The sequence below is a fragment of the Accipiter gentilis genome, chromosome 29, assembly GCF_929443795.1.
Source record: "Accipiter gentilis chromosome 29, bAccGen1.1, whole genome shotgun sequence".
NCBI classification, from domain to species: domain Eukaryota; kingdom Metazoa; phylum Chordata; class Aves; order Accipitriformes; family Accipitridae; genus Astur; species Astur gentilis.
In genome coordinates this window covers 10,019,181-10,046,958 of record NC_064908.1, presented here as the reverse complement: position 1 = coordinate 10,046,958, position 27,778 = coordinate 10,019,181, and the positions used below count along the sequence as shown (strand labels likewise).

The 27,778-nt window shown below is 42.8% G+C and overlaps 1 protein-coding gene across 3 annotated transcripts; it reads right to left on the bottom strand.

The window, feature by feature from the left end:
• On the bottom strand, positions 1–27,750 carry FKBP15 (FKBP prolyl isomerase family member 15). 3 transcript variants are annotated; one of them, XM_049832094.1, is made up of 30 exons: positions 27,575–27,750; positions 25,981–26,090; positions 25,567–25,654; positions 24,854–24,923; positions 23,553–23,627; positions 22,353–22,451; positions 21,741–21,890; positions 20,661–20,729; positions 19,138–19,281; positions 18,546–18,691; positions 17,753–17,801; positions 16,955–17,074; positions 16,595–16,694; positions 15,723–15,826; positions 14,123–14,216; positions 13,191–13,300; positions 12,681–12,791; positions 11,954–12,048; positions 11,162–11,264; positions 9,276–9,308; positions 7,482–7,653; positions 6,832–6,968; positions 6,350–6,505; positions 5,507–5,659; positions 5,064–5,156; positions 4,497–4,607; positions 3,909–4,016; positions 2,934–3,700; positions 2,356–2,452; positions 1–1,886 (listed from the first exon to the last, which is right to left on the bottom strand). In XM_049832094.1, exons 1-30 carry the CDS (start codon positions 27,634–27,636, stop codon positions 1,812–1,814), a joined length of 3,801 nt encoding a protein of 1,266 aa, XP_049688051.1. In that variant the 5' UTR covers positions 27,637–27,750; the 3' UTR covers positions 1–1,811. The 3 variants fall into 3 exon arrangements, with proteins under 3 accessions (XP_049688051.1, XP_049688053.1, XP_049688054.1); XM_049832096.1 differs by lacking the exon at positions 9,276–9,308 and having other exon boundaries at positions 27,575–27,749; XM_049832097.1 differs by lacking the exons at positions 25,981–26,090; positions 27,575–27,750 and having other exon boundaries at positions 23,553–23,622.
• Between the last annotated feature and the right edge of the window lie 28 nt (positions 27,751–27,778).

The window sequence follows — 27,778 nt, the reverse complement described above, 5'->3', positions numbered from 1 at the left end:
TACAGGTTTAATTGCACTTTATTTTTCAAGAAGTGAAATGCAAATTCCTCAGGTTGTCTATCTGTAACAGGAAACTAGAAGTGGGATTTGTTAGTATTAGCAATAACCTCCACTAGGACACTGCCACAGATGGGGGGGGATCCAGAGGCCACATCAGGGTACCTACACTCAGACCGGCACAAGGAAGGGGACCCCCAGAAAAATCTGAGTCTCACACATTGTCACATTCAGCACTGAGTAACTATCCAGTGCTTTTGACTTCTGGCATGGCTCCCCTGGAAACCCCAGCGAAGTTTACCCTGCAAGACAAGCATTTGCATGGCAGCAGACTGGCTATTTCACAGGCTTTGGTCTCTTCCAGAATTTGAGCTGCATTTGGCAATTTGCCACACTGAGTGTGCAACACAGGGGCAGGGACCTGCCACACTGCTACACTCCAGAACAGGAATGCCCAGCATTCTTTTTTTTTTTTTTTTTCCTCCCAAGAAACTGCATTTAGGACACAGATCAAATTCAGTTCAGGGATGAGGCAGTTGTAGAAACTAAACTGTAGTAGAATTATTTGAAGCACTTCCATTTTAGTAAGTGAAAGGGGGGTTTATTTGTTTTAAAGATACAAAGACCTGCTCATAGTTTTAAACTGCATTAGAGCCGGTGAGTGTAGAAGTAAAAGTGCTATGAGAAACCCAACGTGTTTGCCCAGCTGTCTATCCTCACTGCTTTCCCCTCCTGGTCCACTTAGTCTGAAAACTTTTTTCCCGAACCCCTGGCCCAGGTGAGGCTGGGTTATAGCTTATGTCCCACCATCACTAAGTTTTAACTTGTGCTATGATCATCACCCTTTCAACAGCAGCAGAAAAAAAAGGCACAGGAGATGGGCTTGGCTGCCTACAGTAACTCTCTCTGGACAAGCAGCACATTACACATCTATTGCTGCTTTCACTGCCAGTGAAACAACCCAGCAAAAAAAAAATCTCACCTCTGGATACAGAGAGATGAGCTGGCTGCACAAATGAATTATTTTTGAGGCCTCTGTGAGCCTTGGGCTCCTCCATAAAACACAGCTGGGAAGTTGGCTCCTTACAACAGCAACTACTAGATGCTACATCTGTGCTGGAAGTATCGGTCTAACAGCCCTGACTTTCAGTACTGCTAACAGCTCCCCCTGCCTAGCAGGCTGTGGGTCAGTGAGCACCATGTGCACTGCAGCTCTGGATGTACAACAGTGCTGACCTCAACTCCCTCAGGCCCTGGGGTTTCCCCAAGCTGCCTGTGCAGAGCTGGTGGCTCACAGGAAACCAGCTGCCTGGGGTTTCTCAGCCAAATCTCCCACTGCACATTGCTCATACATGGTGACAAGATGGTGTAGAGTCCCTGTGAGCCACGCTGGGGACTAAGAGAAACATTCCAAAGAGATCTTCACTGAGGAAGAAGACAAGATTTTAGCCTGGTGGTGTTTTTGTTTTTTTTTTTTTTTTTTTTAAAGTAGTTTCCTACTGCAGGGTCCTGCCAGACTTGTCCTTCTGAAGCACTTTACAAAGTTCATATTTGCATAAACTTTCAGATTAATGAAACGGTTCACAGAAGTAGGATACAAACGTGCAGTAAGACTGGTTGGTTCCTTCAGCTCATCCCAATCTCTGTGCACATTTGTCAGGTCAGAGCAATGGGTACCATCAGTCTGCAGTACAAGAGCCTGCGAAGTCCCTGGTTGTTCACAACTGTCCCACATATGCAGCTCGTTAAGTGCTAAGCACACCGGAAGAGGCCATGCCCAGAGGAGAGGCCTCATAGGCTCACCAGCTGGCTCTTCATCCCAGCCAGTCCAGATCATCATCATCATCATCACCAAAGAGTGGAGCTGGAGGGGGACGTCCCTTCATGCTCTGGAAATCAAACCAGAAGGAAACTTGTCAGTCTTAACAGCTTCTCAGTATTTAGTAATTTCTACACAGTTCTGGCTCTGAAATCTCCACCAGCTTGAAGGAGATGATATCAAGAAGTCTCATTACTGAAGTTTTTGTATTTCTCATGCAATGTCTTAATATTCCAGGAGAGATGCTTACAGGCTAAAAGGGATAGGACAGGGGCAAGACACTAAAACCCTTCAATTAACCTCACTTACTTCATGCCAAGAAGGAGTTTGTCATTCACTATCTCATCCCAGGCAACTCCTCCAAGCTCAACAATAAACAACCCAGATACTCTTGTTTTTTACAGAGAACATACGGGAAGCTCTTGAGCTCAGCTAGCAGGAGCCACTCTGTCCCCCATTACCATGGGAAGGATTTCACAGACAAGCTAGAGGTTAATGCCTGAAGCAGTTAGTAGAAGTGGAAAGATACAAATACATACCACTTCCTCCTCATCCTCCTCCTCAGAGGGAACTTGAGGCTTCAGTGGTTTACAAGATGCCTTTGCTGTTTCAAAGAAGTTGTCATCCTCAAAGAGGCTAGAAGAAGATAAAGAATTAACAGTTTGCTTGCAGATTATGGGGATCTTGGTTTTAGAAGTTCTATTAAAGAATGATGGAAAAGTTTTGTTGCAGAGGCAAGCTTTTAGGGCATGTCCTATTCACCAGTGCAGAATGATATTGGGACCTGGAAGCCACCAATATCAGATCCTAGAGAAACTGCATGCTCCCCTCCACGCTCAGCTGGGAACCATTCACTAGGGATAATGGCACCACTGCTTCCGCTCAGACATGAGCCTGTTCTGCAACTGCTCTCCCAGCAGAGCATGCCCTGGACTGCCTGGTCTCTGCCAGCACCTGCTTTGTGCCATCCAGTGCTAGCATTGTGACGGTGCTTCACCTGACCACATGCGCTGCCCTGCAGTAGTAGTGCAGCTGTACCAGCCTGTGTGCTGCCATACCAGACTGAGCTGATCAGCAGAAGAGTGGGACTGTGGCTACCCCAGGAGTCACATCTTACCTGGAATCTTTTTGCCTCGGGCTGGAGCCCAGTTTTTGCCATCCTGGGGTTTCTCTCATGATAGCTGAGCTCAGCTCTGCTATGTTGGATACTGAAGCAGGCTCCTCACAGCTAGCTCCACCTAATGGGTCTGTGCAGTTCCCTCCCTCACCATTTAAGGGAGGGGGCTCTAAACCTCCCACAGGCTCCTCTGCCTTCTGCTCTGCAGCTGGCTTTTCTGGAAGCACTGCCACATTCACTTCTCTTGGCTTGGCTTCTAGAGCAGAAGGTTCTGCAACTTCAGCCTGCAAAGATACTCTGGAGGGACTGTGTTCAGTCTCAGCTTCCCTGATGGGACTGCTCTCTTGCCTTTGCTCGGCTGGGACAAAGTTCTCATCCACCTCAGGAACAGGCTGTCCTGCAAGCACAGGCCCCTTATCAGGATCCAGACAGGATTCAGCAGTGGAAGAGAGATGCTCCCCCTGGACCTTCTCCTCTTCTGCCATCCCACTGCTCTGTGTCGCCTGCTCCTCCTCAGGAGTTCTGGGCCTGGCAGACAGAGGAGCAGACTCGCCTTCCTGGTCAGACACCATGGAGCCTGTGGCTGCTTCACCAGGGTCAGCTGGGAACGCAACACACTGTGCTGGGCTATGCTGCACAGGCTCTTCGTGGTCAGTCTTTGCTCCAGGTGATCCGTCCTGTCTTGCTGCTCCTGTTCTAGATTCCTCCTTTTTACTGTCATGATCTAGTTTCTCCTGCTGCCTGTTGAGTAGCTGCAGTGTTACAGTCTAAAAAATTGAGTAGAGAGAATGTAGGTCATACCCTAAATATAAACCATCACAGATACCTGTATCATCTTCTACTACTGGGCTGCTTTACCACCCACAACAAATTTCTGCTTCACAGTTATTTCAGACTCACAACATAAATTTGTGTTTTCAGCCCAAGACTTGTTCTCCCACAGTGATCACCTTGTATCTCTTATCACTGTTGTACCTTAATAGTGTTCATGACAACACCCAGAACTGTCCTGCCGCTGTATGTCTCTTCCAGCTCAAATTCACCCCGAAGAGATTGAAACACACCATTCATTATCTTCTTCACCTGGAAAAGAAGATGACAGGAAACAAAGATAGGTTCATTAACATGTGAAGCACTGGACTCAACATCAGATACTTCTCCGGGTGAAGGAACAATGAATCCAAACTAACACATGTGGTTTTCAAAGAACCCACTTTTCAAATCAGAAATTCCCGTAATGAAGCAGAATACATCATGACATCTTAATTCAGAACCATTGTATATACACTAAACCCATCCCTCCAAAACTGAGGCAGGCTGTACACACCCAAGGCAGACTGACACTTATTTCTTATTATTCTTTCAATTTTTAAATATAAACCTCAGATCTAAAGCAGGTAGCAGGAAGATCACATCCTTTCTTTCTCTATAGATCCTGCTACTAGAAACACAGTGCTTCTGCAGAGAAAATAATGTTTTTCCTTCTTATCTCTGCTCAAAGAGAAATAATTCAAGGTAAATAGATTTGCTTAGTAAGGAGAAATATTGAATAGTCAAACCCACTTCTTCTGTGAAGTCTGCAGATGAAGATCCGTCCTGATCCTTCTCCAGGTCTCTGATGCGTTTTTCATAGCGACCCTTCAGCACCACAATATCAGACTGCAAGGCTGAATACTGCCAAAGGGAAACTGAAAGTTAGAACAGCTTCACAGACACCACCACCTTGCAATGAACAGGTTCTCCATAAACTGTTTTTGAGTGACAGGTAAATTGCTGAGTGGAGTTTTAAGCAGGGCTTTGATCAAGAGTTGCAAAAGACTTGGCTGAAGGTCACAGCACCACAATAAAGATATCCAACCAAGCCAAAACCTTGGAGGTCCACAATCATGTCATTAGCTCTTCAAGTTCAAGTAACATGAAGAATGGGCATAGCATTACTGAGATCCAAGTGAAATGAGGGCTGGGTCTCATCATTGGACCTGTTCAGGTTTGCTGGAAGCAACGTAAAGTTCTTCTTCCTTCCCTCTCATATTCTGGACCTCATGTTGTTGTTATTCTGGACATAGGTAGCCTGAGTCTAGCGATTATTGCACTCCAGTTCATATTCAGCTGCTGTGTTATTCCCTTTACCTTCTCTTTGATAGGCTCTAGTTGCTCCAAACGTTGCTGAAACTCAGACAATTTTTGCTCTTCTGCTTTTTTCAACTGTTTTAGAGTCGCAAGCTGAAAGACAAGAACTAGAGCCCATCAGCTTACAGCCCCTTTCAGTGTCACGCAATTCAAAACAGTTTCTGCTCAAAACCAATCACTCAGAACAGTGCAGATAAGCAGAAGAGATTGTAGCTGTTGCTTTAGTCCAAGACTGACATCATCTTGGCTCTCCCTCATTCAGAACTGCAGCACTAAATTCACTAGCCCACCAGCCCAACAGATTCAAGTAGAGACACATCCTGCAGACAAGACCAAATTCCGTAACAGTCAAGAAATTAAAAAGTCAAGTGACAATGAGGAGAGGACCATTGGTTACAGTTACTGGTTATTTGGTATTTCAGCAATAAAGAACAGCTCATTACCTTCTCTTCCAGCTGGGAAACCTGCTGCTGCAGGGAATCTCTCTGCTCACAGACCTCCTGGTATTGTCTAACATGCTGCTCCTTAGCTGAGGCCAGTGTACGTTCACATCTGGCTTCCCACTGGGATTCCAGCTCTGCCTGGATGAGTGATAGCTGCCCATCATGTAAGAGAGATCATTAGGAACTCACACACCCAATCTCTGTTTGCACAACAAGTGGCTGAAAGCTTGGAGCTGGATAACATCTCCTGCCCTAGGCTGGAATACCTACATGCAGATGGCAGCCCTGCAGCTCTCACCAGCTCCTGCGGACACCTCTCAGAATTCAATTCCGGCCACAATCCCTCAGGCTGGCCTGAAGGTCTGGCTCAGATTTCAGATCTCTTGGAGTATTTCTAAGCAGTCTTTCAATCATCAGCAGTCCTGTATTCTTCTCTCTACTATGAACTTAATTTGGCACCTCTCCTTTCCTCAGTTTGATACTCTTTAACACAGTCTAAATCTGATGTTGCATGCCAGCCTACATCAATGCTGCACCAAAACTCTACAGCCATGTCAGTGGCCTGTGATTTGGATCAGAGAATGACTGGGACCTAGCAGTCTTCCTGCCTACTCAAATCATGCACTTCCTTAGAGAGACATCAGTGTAAATCCCAGGGCCAACAAACACCAGCAAAGATATTTTAGAAAGGCAACAAAGTGAACCCTGTGTTAAAGTTAACCCCTAAAAATCAAGCAGATAATGTTTTCATTCTTCTACCACCTGTGCATTTTCACAACTATTTCCTACCTGTTCCTACAAGCCTTCCAGACATTTGTTGGAGAACCTCCCATGACTCCTCACCTGCTCTGCTGCTGCCTGGTCAGTTGAAGTCCGTGCCTTTTTCAGCAACTGTCGAAGCTTGTCCAGTTCCTGCTGATACGATCTGCGTATTTCTTCCATCTCTTCCTCTGCTTGAGCTCTCTCTGAGAGGGATTTCTTCTTCCTCTCTGCAAGATTCTGCAATACAGAATAGGACACAGAATGGGCCAGACTGCACCAAAGTAGCTTCTCCTCAGGCAGAAAGAGCTTCTTTGAGCAGGGAATCTTATCACTTTAAAATCAAGCTGAGATTATTTTAGACGTAGGAGGGTTAACATATTACTGGCCAAGATATTAAAAAAAAAAATAAATCACATAAGCACAAAGGATCCACCAGCACAGGAATCCCTGCCTGCAGACAAGTCAAGATTTACCTAACTTGCATGTTTACAAGCAAGAATGTTGGGTTAAATTTCAGCAAACTGAAACCCTGCATCTCTCCATAATGCTGGCACTGGACATACCCTTTCAAGAGTCTCTTTTTCCACTTTTAGGTCTGTTAGCTCTTCTTCCAACGCTGTAATCTTCAGGTCCAGCTGTTTGCGGCTCTGCTTCTCAGCTTTGAATCTAGTCTGAGCGTCCTCAGAGGCTTCTTGGAGCTCTGCAAAAATACACTTTACTGTGGGTTTTTGTGCTACATATATTTCAGGTTAGTGCATTTGGGGGCTGATAGGAAGGAAAAGTATCTCTTGCACAATGAAGTTAACAACACAGCTTGCACCTGCACTGGGAATTAGACTTTATCAAGGACTTCTTCTGTGAAATGGCAATGTTTATACCTCAGCTTTTATCTTAACTTTTCAACCACTGGAACATTTCTGGTTCCTCTTCAAGATGTTAGACAGTAATGCCAAGAGATTGCTTCTACAAAAGGCATCCCTGTGACAGGATGATTTTGTTCATTGATTTGGCCCACTCTCCTTTCAGTAGTAACAAGGATGCACATACCCTTCAGACATTTCAGTGCATCAATATCCTTCTTTGATACCCTTGTGACTGATCCTGGGGAAAGCAGGAATAGATACCGCAGAAGAAAGGAAAAACCTGTGACTTATAAAAGAGGAAAAAGAATGACATAAAGGAGCTTACATGGAACAGGCACAAGAAGTCTTACCTGCTAACTGTGCTTGCAGTTTGTTGAGCTGCGTCTCATGTCGCTCTGCCTCCTGCAAGGCAGCAGACAGCTGTTTCCGCAGGTCCATTTCCTTCTTCTCGTGGGCAGTCAGCTCCAGCTGCAGCTGGGAAACCTGTGCTGTGGCAGCTGCTAACTCCTCTGCAACTTTGGCCTGTATCACAAAATGGAGCAGGGAAAAGGGAGGGGGAAAAAAAAAGGGATATGTGAGTGTGAGGAGGTGCCAGAACTATCCCAGAGGAAGAGCTGATAAGGTACTGGAGACCTTATCGGGGAAGTGCTGGGATCCAGCACCTCACAGTCATCTCCAAATTGAAGAGGTAATAATAACTTTTTTGCCACATTACTGTGAGTTTTTTGGCTGTAACCTGTCCAGACTGACTAGGAAGTTGCACAAGGCCACCAACAACCTCATCACCACATCAGTTCAACTCAGTGAGTTTTCCTGAAAAGCTTAAACATATTTAAGACTAGTACCTGTGCCTGGTGGCACTGCTCAGAGTTTTCGGGCTATGACAACATCTATTCAAGTAAAAGCCTGGGCTCCAACATCTAATTCAATAAGGTTACAAATCATTCAAAAGCCACACAAAACATATGCTTGTTCCAGCCAAAAAAAGCTTCCCTCCAGAGCACACAGCCCATGGTCACCTTGAGGTGCCCACACGGGCAAGGCTGTCATTTCAGAGCATAGTTCTCACAGTAACTTGTTGACCTGTTCAGATTTAGTATTGCTCAAAGTCAGTGACTCATGGAAAACCAGGTACTAATACAGCTTGTCAGACAACCTGTGAACAGTATGTTAGGCGAGGCCCAAGGCATCAAGACAAAGACGCAAAGTCATGTTCCCAATCTTGCACAACACATAAAATTCAGAGGATGCTCTGCAAAGACAGAACTACACCTGTCAGAAAACCTCACTTGCTGCAGGGAATACATAAATAGCTTCTATATCTATGCCTACATTCAGATTCCCAACAGGCTTCCATGTTCTTGTAACTGCTAAGTTCAGGAGAACTAGAGTGTCTCTCTGCTTCATCCCCATAAGAGAACTAAAGTGTTTCTCTTCAGACTAGGACCACCGCCTTCTGGCAAAGAAGAGCTGTGAGCAAAGTTGTTCCAACTATGGTAAGGATGAATATGCATTGACCATGAGGGCTAGCATACTACCATTAATTTTAAAGAGGAGGCAACATTTCAACAGAGACTGGCTAAAATCAGATCCGCTTTCCTCTTATGTTCCCATAAATGTCTCACTGCAGTTCAAGATACTAAGTCCTAGCATGCTAAAACCAAACCAAAACCCCATGGCATATCAAAAGGTTTAACACTTGCCTTTGTCTTTACTGGCAAATAAAGAAAAATAAAAAGGAAATCCTATGCCAGGAACTGTTATGAGACTTAAGTTTCTGCAGTGAATGCTTCATATCTCTACTAGCTCAGCTCCAGCCTCCAGCTTTCAGGTACCAAGAATCTTATGTGATCTGTGTCTGCTCTGACAATTACATGATCATGTCCTATTTCTCCCACGGGGGAGGTGAAACGGGCAGCAATGTGACGAAGTTCTTTGAAAGGGCTCCCCAAGAAAGAGGGGAGCAGTGGATACACTGCTAGTTACAAAGCCCTTTTCCAAGTTGAAGATCCGTGCTAATTCAAGATCTGAGGCATTTCTTTTAATGCCAATTAACTTCTAACTAGTTCAAGAGGAAGCTGGGCTGGCACTATCTAGGGCACTATTATCTATCACCTACACAGTCAGCAGACACACTGCCTCACCTGGTCCCAGCCCCGATCCACTGGCAGCATGTGCTAGGAAGGGAAAGCAGTGACAGGAAACAGGAAGAGTTAAGAACACAATTTGAAAGGCAGAGGCATTAATCATTATCAAAAAAGCAAAATGCTTCATTACAGCAGCCTAAGGCATGCCAGAGAAACCTTTAAATTATTCCAAGAACTGTAAAACCTTAGACAAAAAAAGCTAGTGAAGCCTGGCTTAAAAAGAAAGAAGCTAAAGGTACATTACACATCCTTACAGGTACATTATACATCGCAGATGTAGAAGCAGTCCTATGAGTGACTACCGTTTCACTGCACTGGAGAGCGTGGGCTATTACTTATCATTACGGTACATGAAGCCTTCGTCTAAAGCTGTGATGTGCTCTGCCAGGGTCAAAGATCTATAACCCAAAAGCAGCATGCTACTAATACCTCTTCTTAGTGATCCTGGGTACAGATGCCTGGCTTGTATCACAAAATAAATGGCGAGTCCCTATTTTTAAGTAAAGAATATATAAAATAGCTTAAAATCCTCTTCTCTGATTCTGTCTGTCCATAGTGATCTCAGCAACTGCAGTCACAGAGCAAGCTAGGTTAGATAAAAGGAAGCGGAAGGAATACCAGCTTTCATATTTACAGTTAATACTTCACAAAACTAGGGGAAATCTTCTCCCAGTGCCAGTCATGGCCTGAAGTCTATTCATGTAATAGTGTTATCCCCTAGGCAGTGACTGCTTAATCAAGTGGAGTCCTATTGAAGATGAGGCCCAAAAGAATCCTGAGGATCATATCTTGTACTTCCAAAAGATGCTTCCTCCCCAAGTTACTTACCACACAAGCTGGACGTTGTGCTTACTGACAGAAAGGGATTTTATTTATTATTTCAATCTGACTTATTCCTGGTTAGAAGCTCTCACACTCCCTACATACTACAGTTATGCAATCTGGGCTTTCAGTGGAAAAATACAGTCCTCCTTTACTGTCTGCTCACACCAGCAATTATCAGGCATATATTGCTCTATTCTTTAGCATACTTCTAGCATACGTTGGAAAGCTGCAGTTTCTGTCATTGTTAGGTGCACCAAGTTATGGTTCTCATGCAGAGCAAGCATTTGTCATCTCACGTTTGAACTGGAGAGATACACAACTCAGCAGGGGAGCATGGTGCAAGACTGAACTTGGTGTAATTTAAGAAGCTTAAGTGCTTGAGAAAGCATACAAGACACCATGCAATCAGACCTCAAAGCTAGCCTACCTGGGCTAGGCTGTCGTAAGTGGACAATAGAGGATATGCAGCCATGCATAAGTGCATTTAACTGGTTTAAAAGCTATTTCCCAATAGCCTCTTTCACAAAAGGACAATACATTATTGGTAGAAGCAAACAGCTTTTGATTAGTATTAATAAAGAAGTGCAAAAGTGCAATGAAGAAACTCTAGTAGGAAATAATTTTTTTTTATAGCTACATTCACTCTATGTCAGTTAAACAGAAGGAATAAAACTTTTCTGAAACTGCCAGTGCAACTAAATAAACAGAGTACATTTTCAACGCCACAAAGCCCTGTGATACACACAATTTCTCAACATGTTGGCCATACACCTACAAAGTTAACAATAAATCACTTTCATGCAAGATAAGAATATTAAAGCTATGACAGCATAAAGATCTACATTTATAGCCCCTGTGCTGCTTTTGTCATGAAAGCCACGAAAATACTGATTTTTTTTCTCAAAACAGCTTTCAAAACATAAGTTCAGAACTACAGTTGTCTTGTAAGAGAACTGACTTAAGCCTTGACTAACGGCTTCAGCATATTTTAGTGCAAAAACAAGCCCCTTTCCTGGCTGCAGTCAGAGGTCTATGGCTCTGCTCATTGTCACCATTACCTTCTCCTGTTCTGCATGCAACACTCTTGCCTGTGTGTTTTCATTTGTTGTTTGCAGTGAATGGTTCCTCTGCTCCATTAGCAAGTTACTTTGTTCGACGTATCTGTGAACAGGGGAGACTGCATGAGCATTTATATAAATACATGACTTGGAGCAAAAGGCTCAGAGAGAAAAGGTGATATTTTAAAGCAGTTTTCTTCATGACAAGTCCCAGACAATTTTGCATGATATCCTGAACTAAGAGCCTGATCTCAAAAGGGTGGAATGGGTGTGCCAGGCATAGCAGAGATTATATCAGTTTGGATAAGTGCTTTACCTCTCTGCAACAAGTGTAATGTTCCTATCACACAGTCATGGATTTTGATAACCTGATATCCACTGACCTTTGCAATTTCCTTAACAAGTTATTCCCCTTCTTAAACTGAATAGAACACACACCCAACAGTGGAACTAGGGATACTGCATCCCCTACAATTTCTTCCACCTTACTAAAAAAGCTAGCAAAAGTAAAGTAACTCCAAGAAGCAGAGCAAGTGTGCTCAAAGAAGATAGCATGAGGTTTTTTTCCCCTTTTATACATTCACATTTACTGTAAACCACAGTTTTGGAGATACGCCCTGCAGAGAGAGAGGGGGGAAACCCCACACTTTTAATGCCTTAATAAAAAAAAATAATTAAATATCAGAACATGTCTCTACCCTAAAGAACACCCCTCTCCTAGTTATGCCTAACCAAGTGTAAGCTAGAAAGTCTTTGTAAATGCAGAGAGGCTGTACCCTCCCCACTCCTTACCTCTGATTCCGCTCAATCAACTCACTGATCTTCTCATTCTGCTCTTCAATCCGACTGCTCTTCTCAAATATCTCTTGCTTCAGTCTCTCATTCTCCTAAAGCATAGCCCAAGCATGAATATTCATCTTAGTCAGACTTCCCTGCAGCAGTACCTAATCCTTTGTTTTGTACAGATGCAGTATGGTGGTGAGACTTATCACCTTCTGTGGTAATGTCACAGGAAGGCGCCACGCTACGCTTAGCAAGAATCCTGGCATGGTACAGTGGTTGCCAAACCACATTCTAGAGAATATTGTGTCTGGCTGACTTTTTCACCCACAAAACCCAAGACTGTAAGGCTGCTGCCTAGAAAAACTACAAAGCCTAAGACTAAGTAGTGAAAAACAGAAGGCTGCAGTTCTTGCAGCATGGTACTTCAGCTGTGAAACTCCGTTCTGCAGGATGCTGTGGGTTAAGTCCATAACGGTTTAAGAGGCTGAATTTCTCTCACATGAGCCTTTTGCCAAGGCCTATTAAATACCAATATATCAACTCTGGCTCAGAAAGTACCCATACCACAAACTGTTGAGAAAAGCTGTTTTTGGGGGCAGAGGGGTAGAAATCATTTTACACAGAACACACGGGTGGATGGACATTTGGGCCAAGCCAGTACAGCTTTCCTCATTAGGAGTAACATAGTGGCTCCAGTTTCTCATGGAAGTAGTCAAAACAGGCTGGACATGCTCACCTGGATTATACGTTGGATATTGCTCATGATCATGGAAGCTTCCATAGTAACAGAGGAGATACCAGGCAGCAGTGAGCCGTTACCAGTGTTTTGTCTCTTCAACTCCTCCACCTGCAGGGATAAGCCATTCTTAAGCCAGATTAAATGAATTTACGGGTGCAGGTAAGAGACATCTGCAAAGATCCATTTCAGTGTTCCATTTGATCAGCTGTAGGGTATACACTACTGTATCAACTGTGACACCTCCTGAAGGGCAATGAATCTCTTCAAACACTGCATCATATGATATTTAAGACAATAAGAGACAGCACCTGCCCCCAAGCCTAGGCTTAGCTTCTTCATAGTAGCTGAACTGCCACCACTTCAAGGTTTGATCATATTGGAATTTTCACTAAGTTACTACATCACTTACAACTTTAAGGCAGGCATTTAAATAGAGCCAACTCCCGAGACATTTGGAGACCAACTAGCAGTAACTTTGTTAACAAGCCTGCCTATGCCATACATTACCTTGGCAGCCAGATGATCCATTTTATCTACTACTTTGCTAACGGCCATTCGGATTTCAGTGTTATGCTGCCGAGCTTCTGTCATCAAAAAGGAAGTAACATCCCCGGGTGCTTGAATGGAAAGGAGAGATGTATAGTCACAAGGGGAAAATGCCTGCAATACAGACATATCAAGAGCAATGCTCAGCAGTTTGAAGCCTGACAGATAGGACAGCCACTCTTCCCAGAAATAAAATTGACATGGTATTTTGAAAAATAATGACACTGTTATTTTCCAAATAACATGAATAGGCAGGTTTATGACTACAGGAAATTCTTGAGCTGTGTGACAGCACTTAGGTCAACAAGAGCAAAGCTCCCAGACACACTAGAACACAAAGAGGTGCAATCAAACAATAGGAATGAAGGATGGCTTCTGAAACTTTGAACTGGAAAAAAAGTGCTCCAAGGAAAGTTCAGCTATACTCAAGTCTTCACCAACAGGGATTACCTAAACGGTTGGTTAAATGCCTTCAGTCCTTCTTAAGTTGCACCTTTTTTCTGGGCTATGTCCTCTCACTTAGTAAAGGCCTCTACATGTACACTTAAATTCTTTCCCTGGCTGGCAGGATAGCTATTTACTATTACAGTTATATTTGTAACTGGAAGCATCATCTACAAAATACCGTTAGTAATACAGAGCCTTGGGATTACACCTAGAAATTCCATCCCCTTTCACACTGCACAAAGTTCCTTAATGTAAGAAAAAAAATGGATATTTATTGGGAAATGTTTGCCCCCATTTGGTATTAAAAATAAGAATTTGTAAAACAGCACAGCAGTACAGACAGGATGAATATGTACATGTATGCTACCATTGCTACCTAAATCATTATAAACAGTTTACTGCAGGTATTGCAGCCTTCTGTAAAGCATGTACTTTTTTAAACATACCTTGGTAAGGTGTAGGATACATCTGTCCTACAGGCTGGAGTTGAGAAGCAGATGCAGCAGTTTGGGGGTAAGCAAATGCCATTCCTGGATATGCCTTGCAGAGCAAGTTCAATAGATTAGAATATGTTTTGATATTTCCCCCCTTCCTTACACTTAAGCAGTTTTCATGTTTTTTAAGCCCCAGAGCAAGGATGATATTTGGAAAGAGAAAAACAGAATTAAGGAGCTGGAAGTCAAATTACACAACAGTCATAGTAAAGGGAAAACAACAGTCACTCTTCTTTCAAAGCTTAGACGTGTTCAAGTTACCACAGCTTAATAAGTTACCTTCTTCACTGAAGTTTAAGCAAAAGTATGTTTGTGAGAGGCAAAGACCAGCATGTGAACAGGTCACTCTGAAGTTATGCTAACTTGAACACAAGGCTATTCCTAGGAAGGGCTCAAAGTGCAACACAACTTGATTGCAACTTTACTGCTCAGTGCTCATCAGAAGGAGCTAAACGGACTGAAGAATCCATTAAATGCTACAAGTACCTCACTCCTACCAGTTTACTCTCCCAGGCAAGGAAAAAAGAAAAAAATTACAATACAACTTGGGCCAAGTTTCTGGAAGAGTTCAGGACATCAGGGTCAAACTTTCAAAACGATACACCCAAACCACTGTCAGATTAAAACTTCACTTTAATGACTAGTTTCTATTTCAACAAACAGAAAAGCCTATCTTTTTTACCTTGTTACTTGCCACACCTCCCTCATTTTCAACACAAGGAAAATGCAAAGCCAAAGCAATGCCATACCACACCAGTTTTGGATGGGGGGTGGGTGTGGGTGGGTGTTGTGATTCTTTTTTGTTGTTGTTTTTGTTTTGTTGCAGTGTTTTGTTTTCATATTGTTTTATCAAACGTTTTCTTCCTCTGCCTGGACCCTTTAAAAATAAACAGTGCATCTATGCGACATAGGCCACTGATTTCCAAAAGTTCCAGAAAACAGCTTAAGTGAAAATAACTACAGAAAGCAGACAGTAAAATGCTTGGTTTTAGATTTCATAGAATTGTTTGTTCAATAGCTTTGTCTTCCCTATCTGATGTGGAAAACACATTGTGTGTTAAGCCCCCAAAGCTTCCTTGTTAGCAAGCAGATTGCATCACTTTGCAGCAGCACAAGCCTTTTAAAAGGATTATTCTTTTGCTGGATGAAAAACCATGACCCAAAACCACATTAAGTGTGCAAGTGAGCTCTCACAGAAAACCAGACCATGCCCAAGAAAAATTTCAAATAAAATGCTTGTTTTCACCGGCTCTACAAATACTTATAAGTTTTTATTTTATCCACTACAAAAGCAGATATTAAAGAAAGTCTGGTTAATTCTTAGTTCAACTTTAAGAAGCCATCAGCAAACAGAAAATTAGCCCTTTTTGATTAAATTCTAAGAGGCATGTGATGGAAACCTGAGAATGCCACAGAAGAGTCACAGGAAACAGCCTGGGATTCTCATCCTTACATGCTGCTATGAAGTCCTTGCTCCCAGCAACGGAGAAGATGGTAACACTTAGGAGAAAGGACAGAAGTGCCAATATTGTCCTTGATTTCATTTTGGTACCTGAAAGCCCTGTGCTCCTCCAGGCAGAGCTGAATGGGGCTGGATCGTTGCAGGTATTAAAGCAGCAGAAGATACCGGGGGTGTAGAACCAGATGCTTGAGGTACTGAAAAGGAAGAAAAAAATTCAACATGCCGTAAAGTAATAATTTAACTCACCCAGTGCGAAATGGCCAAAAAAACCCCATCACTAAATAGACAAAAATTTAACACAAGCCTGTCTGCAGCCTTGCGAAAATTAAATCTGGTCAAGCAAGTGATAAAAGGTCAAGAAAAAAGTAATCTTTCACAGAAATTCCACTTCTAGCTACATTTAGACAACCTCCTTTCATTCAAACAAAGGTAGCTCTGAAGTTTACTGACACAAGATATTACTCAGACTGACTCTAAAGACTGCTCAGCTGACCAGCAGCTGACATTACTATTCCATCATGAGAAGACAAGTCGAGCCTGCTCCAGAGCTGCCAGCCCTTTGATGCCCTTGGCTCTTATTTCCATCATTTTCAAACAAAAATTTTCTGTTGACTGGGAAAGGATTTGTAACAGTCCCATTTATAAATCACATGTCCTCTTGGAAATCTCAGTGCCACCCCAGCACACACAGTGACAAGAGCAGCTCATGCACCGCGGCTACTCTTCCTCAAGCAGTCATGTGTGCACAAGATCACAATGAAGACATACTCTAAGGACTTAGTCTTGTGCTTTATGAATTAGTCTACCTATGGAGCTTTGGATTAGCAAGCCTTATTAGAAGCTATCTATCAGTTCCCATTTCAGTTCCTGAAAGGAATCCTCTATTCATACAGCCCTTGTACTTGAAGCCTGCAAATAAACGAAACTTCTCTATACCAATCCCAGGCTCACCAGCATATTACCTTGTGTTGACACTGTGGGCAGTACCGCATGAGCTGGCTGCGATTGTCTCACTGAAGATGAAGCCATTGGTTGTGCTGTCCCTCTCAGTGTATTTGGATCCTAAAAACATTTCTGCATATTACAAGGAATGCTAAAGAATGAGCAAACAGTTTGAACCCAAGATCACTCAAGACTAGGTGTTATCTAGTTAACCCAATTGAACTAGATAGGAACAGTGGAATCATTAAACCCTTTTGCCGCAGAAACAGAGTACGCTTTCCCTGTACAAAGCGAGAGCTATTGCTACAGACTCCACTTTAAGGAATTCACACTGTAAAAAAACATCAAAAAAGATTACATTTATGTGATTGGTGATGTACCTCTATTTCCGAGTCACTGGAGTCAAGTTGACTACCTGCTGTCCCGGCAAGGAAAGGCAGCATGGGCTGTCCCATTTTAGCCATCCGAGAAATTAGCTTTGCCTTTGCTACATCTGGGTTCTAAAAGAAATGATTGCAGTTACTCTTCCTTCATCGCTCTGCCCAGGCTCTTCAGACATTACAGAGACATCTGTCAAGATTACACTCTTCTAAATCACTGACTTAACAATTCTGGTTATTTCAATTTTTCAATGACTGTGTGAAAAACTGATTTTCAAGCATACAAGATAACACTATGGATTTGTTAATCTAGCTTGATTTATATACTCTCCTTCTGGGATAACACTGTCATTACATAGAAAAATCTATCCCTGCACAAAACACAGCAACAAGAAGAGAATGTGTTCAAGAAGCTGCTTAGCAGCTTTTCCTATCCTGAGGCACATGCAAAAAGTCTTCTTCTCATGTAGCTATATAAACTTGTGATGAATGTCCCAATTACTCTGTTATCCATTCTAAATTTGTCCATTTATCCAAGAAGACAACTAATCTTGTGAGTATCCACAAGGTCAAGGTAACTTTGCACTTAAGAGTAGCAACTGGGACTGAGGTTCCTCATGTTCTGCTAATACCTTCAAAACCAAGGCCCTAATCTGCTGTTAGTAAGGTGAACATTTGAGAGCATCTTATTTGCATGAGGTTCACTTTATCTTCAGCAACACTGAATGGAGAGGTGAAACCAACCAAGCTTCCCTACTTAAGGTTTCAAATTAGCTAGGAAAAAGCAACAACACTTACTGCTAGCTGTTCACTGATGGAGTTTGACTTGGCCCGAACAGCTGGCTCCCTGAAAAGCCAAACAGGTGTGTATTGATATTGGAGATTAACAAAAATGAATTCAGGATCCAATATTCTGCATTTCTAAATACTGTCAAATACACCTCCCCCTAGGAAAACCCTCTTATATTGTGAGCATTTCTTTTACTTTACTTTTGAAAGATTCTTTGCAACACTATCTGTAGATTTCAGAACATCATTATGGGCAAGTTCCATGGCTGATTACAGAAAGTTGATTTTGTTGATCGCTGTAATGACCACATTCTGGTACAAACAATTTTAACCAAGTCCAGTAACAAACTACTTATGGCAACAAAACCAGCACTTAAACTCCCTAAAAAGGATAACTAACCCATTTAGTTAATTTAAGAAACAAATGACAATGTAAAATTTGCAATTAAACCCATCAGCCATAACCTAAGACCAACTTATGACTATACTGCCACCTGAGATGAGAAAGCTGTTATAGCAGTACTCATACAGCTTAATCATGTTAGAACTCAGTAATGCTGCAGAAGAATGACTTTTCATCTGTGCCCATTCAAATTTCTTTAAATCTGAAAGTCAGCATTCAAGCAGAAAATTTCCTGCAAGTCTTGTTCACAAGCATTCCCCTGCCACACTGATGGCACTAAGCTGGCACACAGAGGATCCACATTTGCCAAATAATGTGTTAATATAACATTGTGATGGATGTTTACGAGCATTGCCATCTTTAAATACAGCAAGTTGTTATAACCATGCTGCTTCTTACCCAGGCTTTGGAGGTATCGTAGATGGAGGCAATAAACCAGTGTCTGCAGAGAAGCCATCTGAATTTGGTACCGGGGAAGGTGCAGGAGAATCCCTTGAACTAACACTTTGTCCATCCGAACCAGAGCATTCCTTTACCAACTTTACCTTAAAAAGCACATAACAAAAAAGATGGTTTTCTGGGTTCCCAAAAAAGTTTTCAGCAACTTGTTGTTTTTGATTGACGACTCAGGCACTTCAAGTAAAAGCATACAACTGATTCAGAACTGAAGAAGATTAGTCTTTACATCCTGTCATTCCTCACTGACTATTTTGTTTTCCCAAGTGATTCACAAATAAAACAATGAAAAGATCCCAAGACAGTTAGAATAGACATGTCTTAGTAAACAGCCTAGAGGGATTTTTTGGGTTTAGGGTTTTGTTTTTGTTTTTTTTTTAAATTAAAGATATGTATCATCCTGAGGTATTTGGTTTATAACAGTTTCTGAGCTGTAGTTCTCATGCCAACAGCAGGTCTTCACCTTGCAGACAGACGCTGCCACCCAACAGCCACAAAGCAGATGTAAAATAAATGTTTGGCAGAAGACACTCACCCGCCTAACTTCCACCTCAAAAACTAAAGTAGAGTCTGGAGGGACACGGCCAGCCACTCCCTGAGGCCCATAGGCCCATGCCGGAGGAATGATGAGATACCTTCGCCCTCCTTTCTTCATCCCCATCATTCCTTCTTCCCAGCCCTTTGGTTTTCAGAGACACAATAGAAGAGAAAGTAAACAGTTTGATCAGTGACATTACAGTTTCTTTTAATTACACTGATTAAGACAGCTTCAGGCACCAGTTACAGAAGATTCCAAAACACATATAGAGAGATTCTTGTAATACCCTATTTATTTTCAGTCTGCAGCACATTCGTCTTACAACAAATCTTAACGGCCAGTTATAAATTGCAACGTTAACTTAAGAATAAAGATGCAGCTCCCAACATGTTCATAATGAAACCAAACAGATACAGCAATCTCTAGCATGAAGGATGGAGGCTTCCAGGTCTCTGTATGGTTCCAGAAACCTGGTTCAATTTTTAAATATCTAACTTGAGGAGCTATCACAGATCACAGTGATATCCTGGAGAAAAGACCTGCATGCTGTGCTGCGTGCACAAATTCTGCAGTTGTGGGTGGCTTGGAGGGCACACAATGGTGACCTTTCTCAGCCTTCTGGGAAAGAACAGGACTCCACGTCACTGAGAGATCTCTTCTGAATTCTTACGGTTAGATTTACAACGACCCACAGAAAACAGTTGTAGCGAAGGAGATTTAGAAGTCAGAGAAATGCAAACAGTCAAATGGATGCCAGCATTTAACAGGATGACTACTATACACAGACAACATTAATTAGAAGATACATGTTAAAACAAATAAAGTAGAAAAATACTGCATCTTCAATAAAGGACAATTTGTAACAGATCACATATGAATTACATAATGGAAGTGACTTGAACAAAAGCATCTCTGACTCACAGCCTGACTTTATGCAGTAACATAAGGGAGTATCACGCCACCTGGACTGAAAAATTATTCCATGGCCAAAACCCTCACAATTTGACTTAGAGGGTAAAACCACTCTAGGCAGTAGTATTATATTTTACTAGACCATCCTAAAACTTGTCAGTTGTCTTCACCCTCCCATGCCTTTCTCCCAGGTGTTGTATCAGAGCTGTCTGATGCTCTGCTTCTGAGGCATGACTGCGGAGGAATCTGAAGTTCTTCTCAAATTGAAATCCTCCTTTAGAAATAAAGTTCCCTGACAACAAGTTAATGGATTAAGTGACTTCCAGAAAAACAAAGACAACCAAGACACCCCCCCCGCCAGCTCTTGAAAACAGGAAGCTTCTTTTTTATTGAACAGGACAACTTGTTTCTAATACTGCCACTGAAAAGGAGACTAGGCTATATTGTGCAAATTAAGAAGAAAAAGTTTGAGTGAGTCGCTGTTACAGAGTGTTTCCTATCAAATGAAACATGAAACAGAAATAGCATATATGAATCCTGAACAAGATCTTCAGCAATTCAAAGCTCTAAGACTTCAATTATTATAATGAAAGTACCAGAAGTTTTACCTTAATGACCTTTCCAGATCCCAGCTTGAGCCGTAACAGCTTGTCTTTGTTAACATTTGAGTCAAACACCTAGAGAGTTGAAGAACAAAGACACAAAATACATGGATTTCCTAATTGTTTCAAGATTCTGAACACAGCCTTACACATTCCATAAACTCCTACAATCTCTTATGTGCTATTTCCCATTCTGCTACTTCCAAAACTAATTCTCAACAGATGTAACCCAGAGCATCGCTACAGCTTCTAGTCCATTGCACAGTACAATTTCTTAAAGTGAATGATAGCTGGAGACTCAGACTTTAAAACTGCTTTGAGTTTGATGGTCAGGACAGGATTGGGCCAAGTAAAACAGTATGCAACAGGCTTATATCAAGCAGCAAACAACTCTCTAGAAGTTTAATGTACAAAACTAAGACATATGCAGCTGAACAACTCTTTCAGGAGATTAGAAGTAAGCTCTGCTATGTACCATTGGTACATAGAGAGAAGCACACCAGACAGACCAAGACAAACAAAAAAATCCCCTAAAAATGAAAAACAGAAAGACTTTTTTCATAGCAAAAAGATTCAACTGCAGATGGATGCAAATGCAAAACCCTTTGCCATGATTTTCGCTAATAATAAAACTAGCAGAAGTATTTTAAAGGTATTGAAACATGAAAGAATTTCTTTTGCTTGTTAACAAACTGGACTGGATACAGATGTAGAGGATTGCTGTAAAAACAGTCTCATTCTTTTAATATTTGGAGATGTGCGTTGTGTCAGACAAGGCCCTTCTTATCACTTCCTCAAGCTGTTTGCAAAGGAACATAGCTAGCTTCACTGTCCCTTCTCACCATTTGCATTAATATTTATGGGTGAGAGTGCCTATGAAAGTTAAAAGCATTTCAATTGCCTCCTCCTGAACAGTAATGGAATCCCTTATTATTCTATAGGTAACACACATTACTTCACTTATGGTGCCATTAGCAACTGAAAAAATACCTTAACATCAGCACCAATACTATGCTAGATACGGCAATTTCCTTCCAGGGACTGTCATACTCACTTAGTAACAGGAGGTTGCAGAAATGTCTTTACCTGTCCAAGCCCATTGTTCTGGAACAGCCAACCTGTATAGGCAATCTCCAGAGAGTCTCCTCCTTCTACTCCTTGCCCTTCTCCAAGAAGGAGATCCTGGTAGAGGACTGAATCAAGCACTGGGGAGCTGTTGCATTTGGCAATGCATACCTGCAGAAGGAAAGCCTGTCAATGTCTCTGGCCATTAAAACAGAGCGGCAAGTTCCACTACAACTCCTTACAGATCTGATTCATTTCTTACTGTACTGATCAAGCCCTGCTTATAGATGCACTTACGAGGCATTCCATGTTTCCTTGTACTGAATTTTGCTGAGTAAATACCCTCTGCTCTACAGAACCATTGGTCTTACAGTACTTGAGAATCTTTATCAAAAATCCCGTCAGAAGTAACAGGCTCCCTGCCTCAGAGGCCTGTATCTAATGAACAAGACTCAGGCTCATCACAGATCTGCCTCAATCACAGTCAGGCAGATACTCAAAGCTGAACTTCAGTGAAAAAGTATGACTGACTTAGAAACTTTCAGCACTAAGTTGCTCTCAGAGATACATCTTGATTTGGCTGTTGTTTTAAACAAGCCAGCAAGTCACACCTCGCACAGAGTAAGTAGTTACCTGCTTACTGAAATCCGTTGCTGCCTTTTCTGACTCAAACATGATGGACCAGTTTTGTCTCTGATCATCATAGAATGTACTGTAATTGTTGGGTTGAACCTGTGGGAAAGGAAATCAGTCCCATGTTATACATGAAAAGATGCATTCAACTACATTAAAAAAATCCACATCCAAAAGAAGCTTAAAATAAGAGCTACTGAAATTAAGCAGAGGAAGAATCCTGCTGTATTACTACACAAGGTCAGAATGCACAAATTAGCTTTTATTTATGTGCTCATTATCATGGAAGAATTACTATAACTCAAATACTTGAGCAAATATTAAGTTCTTCATAGATGCTGCAGCTTTCACAAGCTTCTTTGAAGCTAGGTTCTATAATACATACTGAGATTTTTAAGTGTAAGTAATCTTCTTTTCATAAGTATTAATTACATTTACACCTCCAGAATCAACTGGAGAAGTCGTTCCTTCCTCACTTCTAAAAATCCATGTCACCAGAAGCTGAATAAACAACCCATCAATTTTTCAAAATGCGCTAATAAAACTAAAAAGCAAGCTAGCATCCTGGTCAGAAATTTGGACTGAAATTCTACTATTTCAGAGTAAAATTTCTGTCAAACCAAGAAATTTTATGTCACCTGATGACAAGCTAAAAAATCAACACACCAGTTTTCTGTAAAACTGGCAGAAAACAGAACTTCCTGAGAGATCCTGTTTTAGGACTTACAATGCTCCAAATTGTTCTTATCAGCAGGAAAGTGTTGAGTATCAAATTTCTGAGAGAAAACATTTCCTTGCTATCATTTCCTTCTGCTTGCTCAGTTCTAGTCTCTCACTCACTTAACTACAAACCATTAGCAAAAGGAATTTTGTTTTGTTTCTATCCATTGTAGGACTGCAAAACTCAAAACATCTCCTCTATGATCTAGAGGTAATAACATACCTCCTACAGTGTACAAACTTGCATTGTGAAATCTACTGATGAAGTGCTCTGCAAAAGGCAGATGAAAGTCTTGTGCAATACACAGGAGGAGGAGGAGCAGAACAGCGCTCCCAGGCACTGTGGCACTTCTTGCTGTGTCAGTCAGTTGTTTGATCTCAAAGGCTATAAACTAAAGCTTAAGAAAGCATTTCAGAGTCAACTTCTGTTTGCTGTAAACAATACAGATCACTGAATGCTTTTCTAATCCAGAGTCTTACTGTGAGTATGAAGCCTGGATGGATCCTTGCAGTCGCGATCTGTTGCTGCTGACTGATGTAAAGGAGGATTCTGTACTGGATTCCACAAGGAATTGGGTGGGGAAAAAGAACAAAAAGCACAAACTCATAACGTCTTAAATTCTAATGTGTTTTGTCAAATTCTGAGCCTAAGGCTACAGTATTTGTCAAATACACCTTGCAGCAGCATTTTTCATAGCAAAAATACTTCACACAATTTTGTAGCACCTATTAAAAACCCTTGAAAATATGCAAGCTTTATTTAGTTACAGGAATCAAACAATTCAAACTAATTAGTTTGCAATAAGCAACATTCTTTAACTAATTCCACATTATTTTGCAGCTACTGTGTGAAAAGATGGTGCGCTAACCCTTCGATACATAAGACTCACAATGCACAGCATACAGGCATAAAACAGCGTAACAGATTGAGTAATAATAAGTTGGAGGGAGCCTTCCATGTATTAAACAATGCTGATATAACATTATATCAATGTATTTGGCTGTACTAGACAAATCCACTAAGGGAAAGTGCTTTCTTTTATGCACCTGCACTCAACACAGCTGGGTGGTGAACGGGGAGCAATCTGCTAACTGTTCCCAGCTGTGCAGGTTTCGATATTACAAAGGCAGCCTGAGAAAGGCTGCATTAGCTTCCTTCAGCAAGTTCTGGCCTTCCCAGCTCCCCCACAAATGCCACACCTGAACACTTCTCAGATCTGTGACTCAGGAGTTTACCAAACTACTAGTCTTTTTGTTCTTCTCAAAGCAGAAGCAACTTAGTGAGACAACATGAATTAGGAATTGAACATTAGGAAACACCATAAACACCAAAATCAAGGACAGATCAGAGTATTCAAAGTATCTTTTAAACACACCAATTTACTGGGCACCTTGGTGCCATGTTCTTAGAGGAGTACTTGGGAAAGAGAGATATTTTTGGTACCAAAATAACAAAACTTAAGCAAAGCATCTCTGTACTGTTGGACAAACTTTTGCTATATATTGATTTCCACATGCACAGATTTGTGATCCAGTTGTCAAAAACATTCTGAATAAACATCAAAATCACTTCCAGAAACATTAGAAAAGGTGCAGTGCCTGAAACATTGCAAAATATTTCAGGCACAGGTTGTAAGAGATCTTACAAACTTGTGGATTGCAGAAAAGAAAGATGTCACCAAGGTGAATGGCTGAAGGTGTAACAATCAGTGGAACTAAGACCTCCAACATCAAAAGCAAAGACATTTTGGTGAGCTCTGAGAAAAAGAAGTGTTTCTCACCTCTTTAGTAGCATGGTTCCCCACTACAGCTGCTCCATACTTGCCTTGCTTCAAGTACTGCCCATTTGTACTGGAAGACAAGTTAAGATATTCAGCTGTAGAACCGTCCCTGCCTCAGACTTCCCTCTACTGCTGCTGAGGTTTTCTTCTTTAGAGTTCAGGTCCCTCTCCTCATGACTAAAATGTTAGGCAGCCTTTCTTAGCTTAAAGACATCGCAACTGTATTGCTTGCCCACAGATTACAGGAGCATACATTACAGAGTTTGAGTTGAAAACTGTTCTTTTCGCAGATCCAGGGCAAATGAGTTTTTACATGATGGCAGTGTCAAATGGACAGAGAATTTTACTGCTGTCACTCTACGCTCAGGTCTCAGCTCTCCACAAGGGAATGTATGAGACATAAGCATCCAACAGAGCTGCCTGGAAACCATGCAAGTGTCAGGCCAGCACCCCAGGATGCAGTTGCCTGTAATGGCTGAATCCAGAACTTGCTATTTATTTGACAACTGTGTAACCCAGAACTGCAGCACAGTAACTGAAACTTTTTTTTGAGCAGAAACTTGCATCGACTTGTAGCATTTCTACGATGCAGACACATGTCTACAACCAATGGTCTCTTTCCACTCATCCAACGTCTTCCCTTTATGATTAGGTCTTAAGCTCCCAGGACACAGACTCTAACAAGTCATGCAGGAAACCACTGCTGCACTTACTATCGATAAGCATGAACCGCAGTGGCCATGAATACCGATGGTGCTCCTGAAGCTGCTGGGGCCACAGGAGCCTTCTGGGCTGCCTGACCTGCCAAAGAATAAAAAGCAGGAATACCTGTCAGTGATAGCAGAACTGCCACATTTGCTGGACAGTTCCAATGCCACAATGTAGTCCTTCCCCCAAGGAAAAATAACTCCAGAAGAAGATGAAAAAACAAAGAGTGATGTTCTAAAGTCACCAAAGGCCACTAGAGTAACCAGGTGTAGGGAGGGTACTAGAGGATAATATCATTCAAGATAATTCAAGAAAACCAAGTGAATTATTTGCGCTGCTGTTCTTCACAAAGCCCATCATTCACCCAGCAAAACACATGCTGCTAGGTTTTCTCCCCACACTCAATCCCAGTTACTTACCAGCTGCTGTTTGACCCTTCTTAGGCTGCTTTGGTGCAGTGTACTGGAAGAATTCGTTCCCATGGCTTGAGACTGTTTGATCCAGACCAAAGAGAGAGGCCAATCTGGCACTAGAAAGAGAAAGAAGCTATTTTACCTTATTTAACACGGGCTTTATAGATAATGAACACCACTAATTACAAGTTATATCAAATATGAAGTGTCTACTATCTCTTTAGAAATAAAGGGATGCACGTTAAACAGCTCTATATTAATTAGCCATTTGATTTTGAATAAGCAGAACTTTTAGATGAAGACGGTAGGGTAAGTGGTACTATTGTGTTTCACTTCCTCAAAAGCTGTTCCTATAAAGAACAAACGAGGATGGAAACTACACCAGAGAAGAAGTTACTTTAAAGGAATGACAAGGACTACCTTCATACAAAATAGTTGATTGTTACAATACTGAAAAAACCACCTATGTGATGACAGAGAAACCACCATTCAGCACTAGAATTTTTCTTCTTGAAATGTCCAGGAAACGCATCCTTCCAGTAAGTTTTAAATGGTAGATGCTCTCCCATCTAAGGGCAGAAGATTTAATGCTGCAGGCAAGTTGGTTATTCCTACACGATATGTTATTTGCAGTTTTTCTGCTTGAAGCCCATTTAAGCTCACCCTACTCGCGGTATCATGGGGCAAGTGAATAATTCAAACTACGAAGCAGAATGCACAAAGGACACCACCACTGTCAGTGGACCTGCAGCATTTCATGAGACACTCAAAAAAAACCCCAAACATATTTGCTAAACAGAGAGAGGATTAGTTTACAAGACTTGTTAAACAGAAGCTCCTTGAAGAGGGTGAGGAGTGAGCACAGCTGAAGTTACAACTGGTAAGGAATCTTCAAGTGGCAACAAGTTACACAACATAAGAAAAACTGAACGTGCTACACACTAAAGCGATATCAACAAAAGCTGAGAACTGCTGAACACACTTGAAGTCGCCATCCCTGTCTAAGCACCCCCAACCCGGCTTATTTTAGGACCTCCCGCTCACACCCTTATTTAAGTGAAAACCCCGATTTCTCTCGCCGGTCCCCTCCATCACAAGCCTCGAGCGGCTGCTCCCGCTCCTTCTGGAAGGGCTCACGGAGAAAACCCAGCCCGGGTCTGCAGGCAGGCGGGCGGGCTCAGGCCCTGGAGCCCCCCCGGCCCTCCCCAGGCTGCCAGAGGCCTGCCCGCCTCCCGCCCCGCCGGCACACTGAGGGGCCCGCACCGACAACCAGCCCCTTCCCGGGGGCGCCGGGCTCCCCCTCCGCCCCCACCGTAAGCGGCACAGACCCGGGGCTAAATCCAGTCACGGGAGGACAGCCCCCCGCAGGCCGCGGGCCCGCCCGCCGCTCACCGGGCCGGGCAGGAGCGAGGCCCAGCCCCGGGCTGCGGAGGGCGGGCGGAGGGTGGGGGCGGCAGCACCGCCCGCGCGGGACCCGACCCTCACCGCAAAGGGGTTTCACCGGGGCAGCTGCCCCACGGCCCGCACGGGCCACCGTCCCCTCACGGCGGCGGGGAAGGGAAGGGAAGGGTGGCCCGGCTGCGCCCCGCCGGCCGCTCACCCGCTGGCAGGGGACAGGAAGTCCGCGTCGTCCTCCTCCGCCGCCGCCGCCGCCCCGAACATGGTCGCGGACCCGCCGCGGTCCCGCGATGTCGTAAACGCGTTGCCCGGCAGCGGAGCGCTTTCCGGCCGCGGCGGGACGGGACCGGCGCGGGAAGGGAAAAGGGGAGGAGGAAGGAGCACCGGAAGCCGTGCGGGGGCGGGA

Coding starts and splice junctions, on each gene's coding strand:
- FKBP15 (XM_049832094.1), bottom strand. CDS start 27,636: ATGTTCGGGGCGGCGGCGGCGGCGGAGGAGGACGACGCGGACTTCCTG. Junction 18,692..19,137: donor TTGAGGTGGAAGTTAGGCGG/GTGAGTGTCTTC, acceptor GTGCTTTTTAAG/GTAAAGTTGGTAAAGGAATG. Junction 11,265..11,953: donor TTGATTGAGCGGAATCAGAG/GTAAGGAGTGGG, acceptor CCCTGTTCACAG/ATACGTCGAACAAAGTAACT.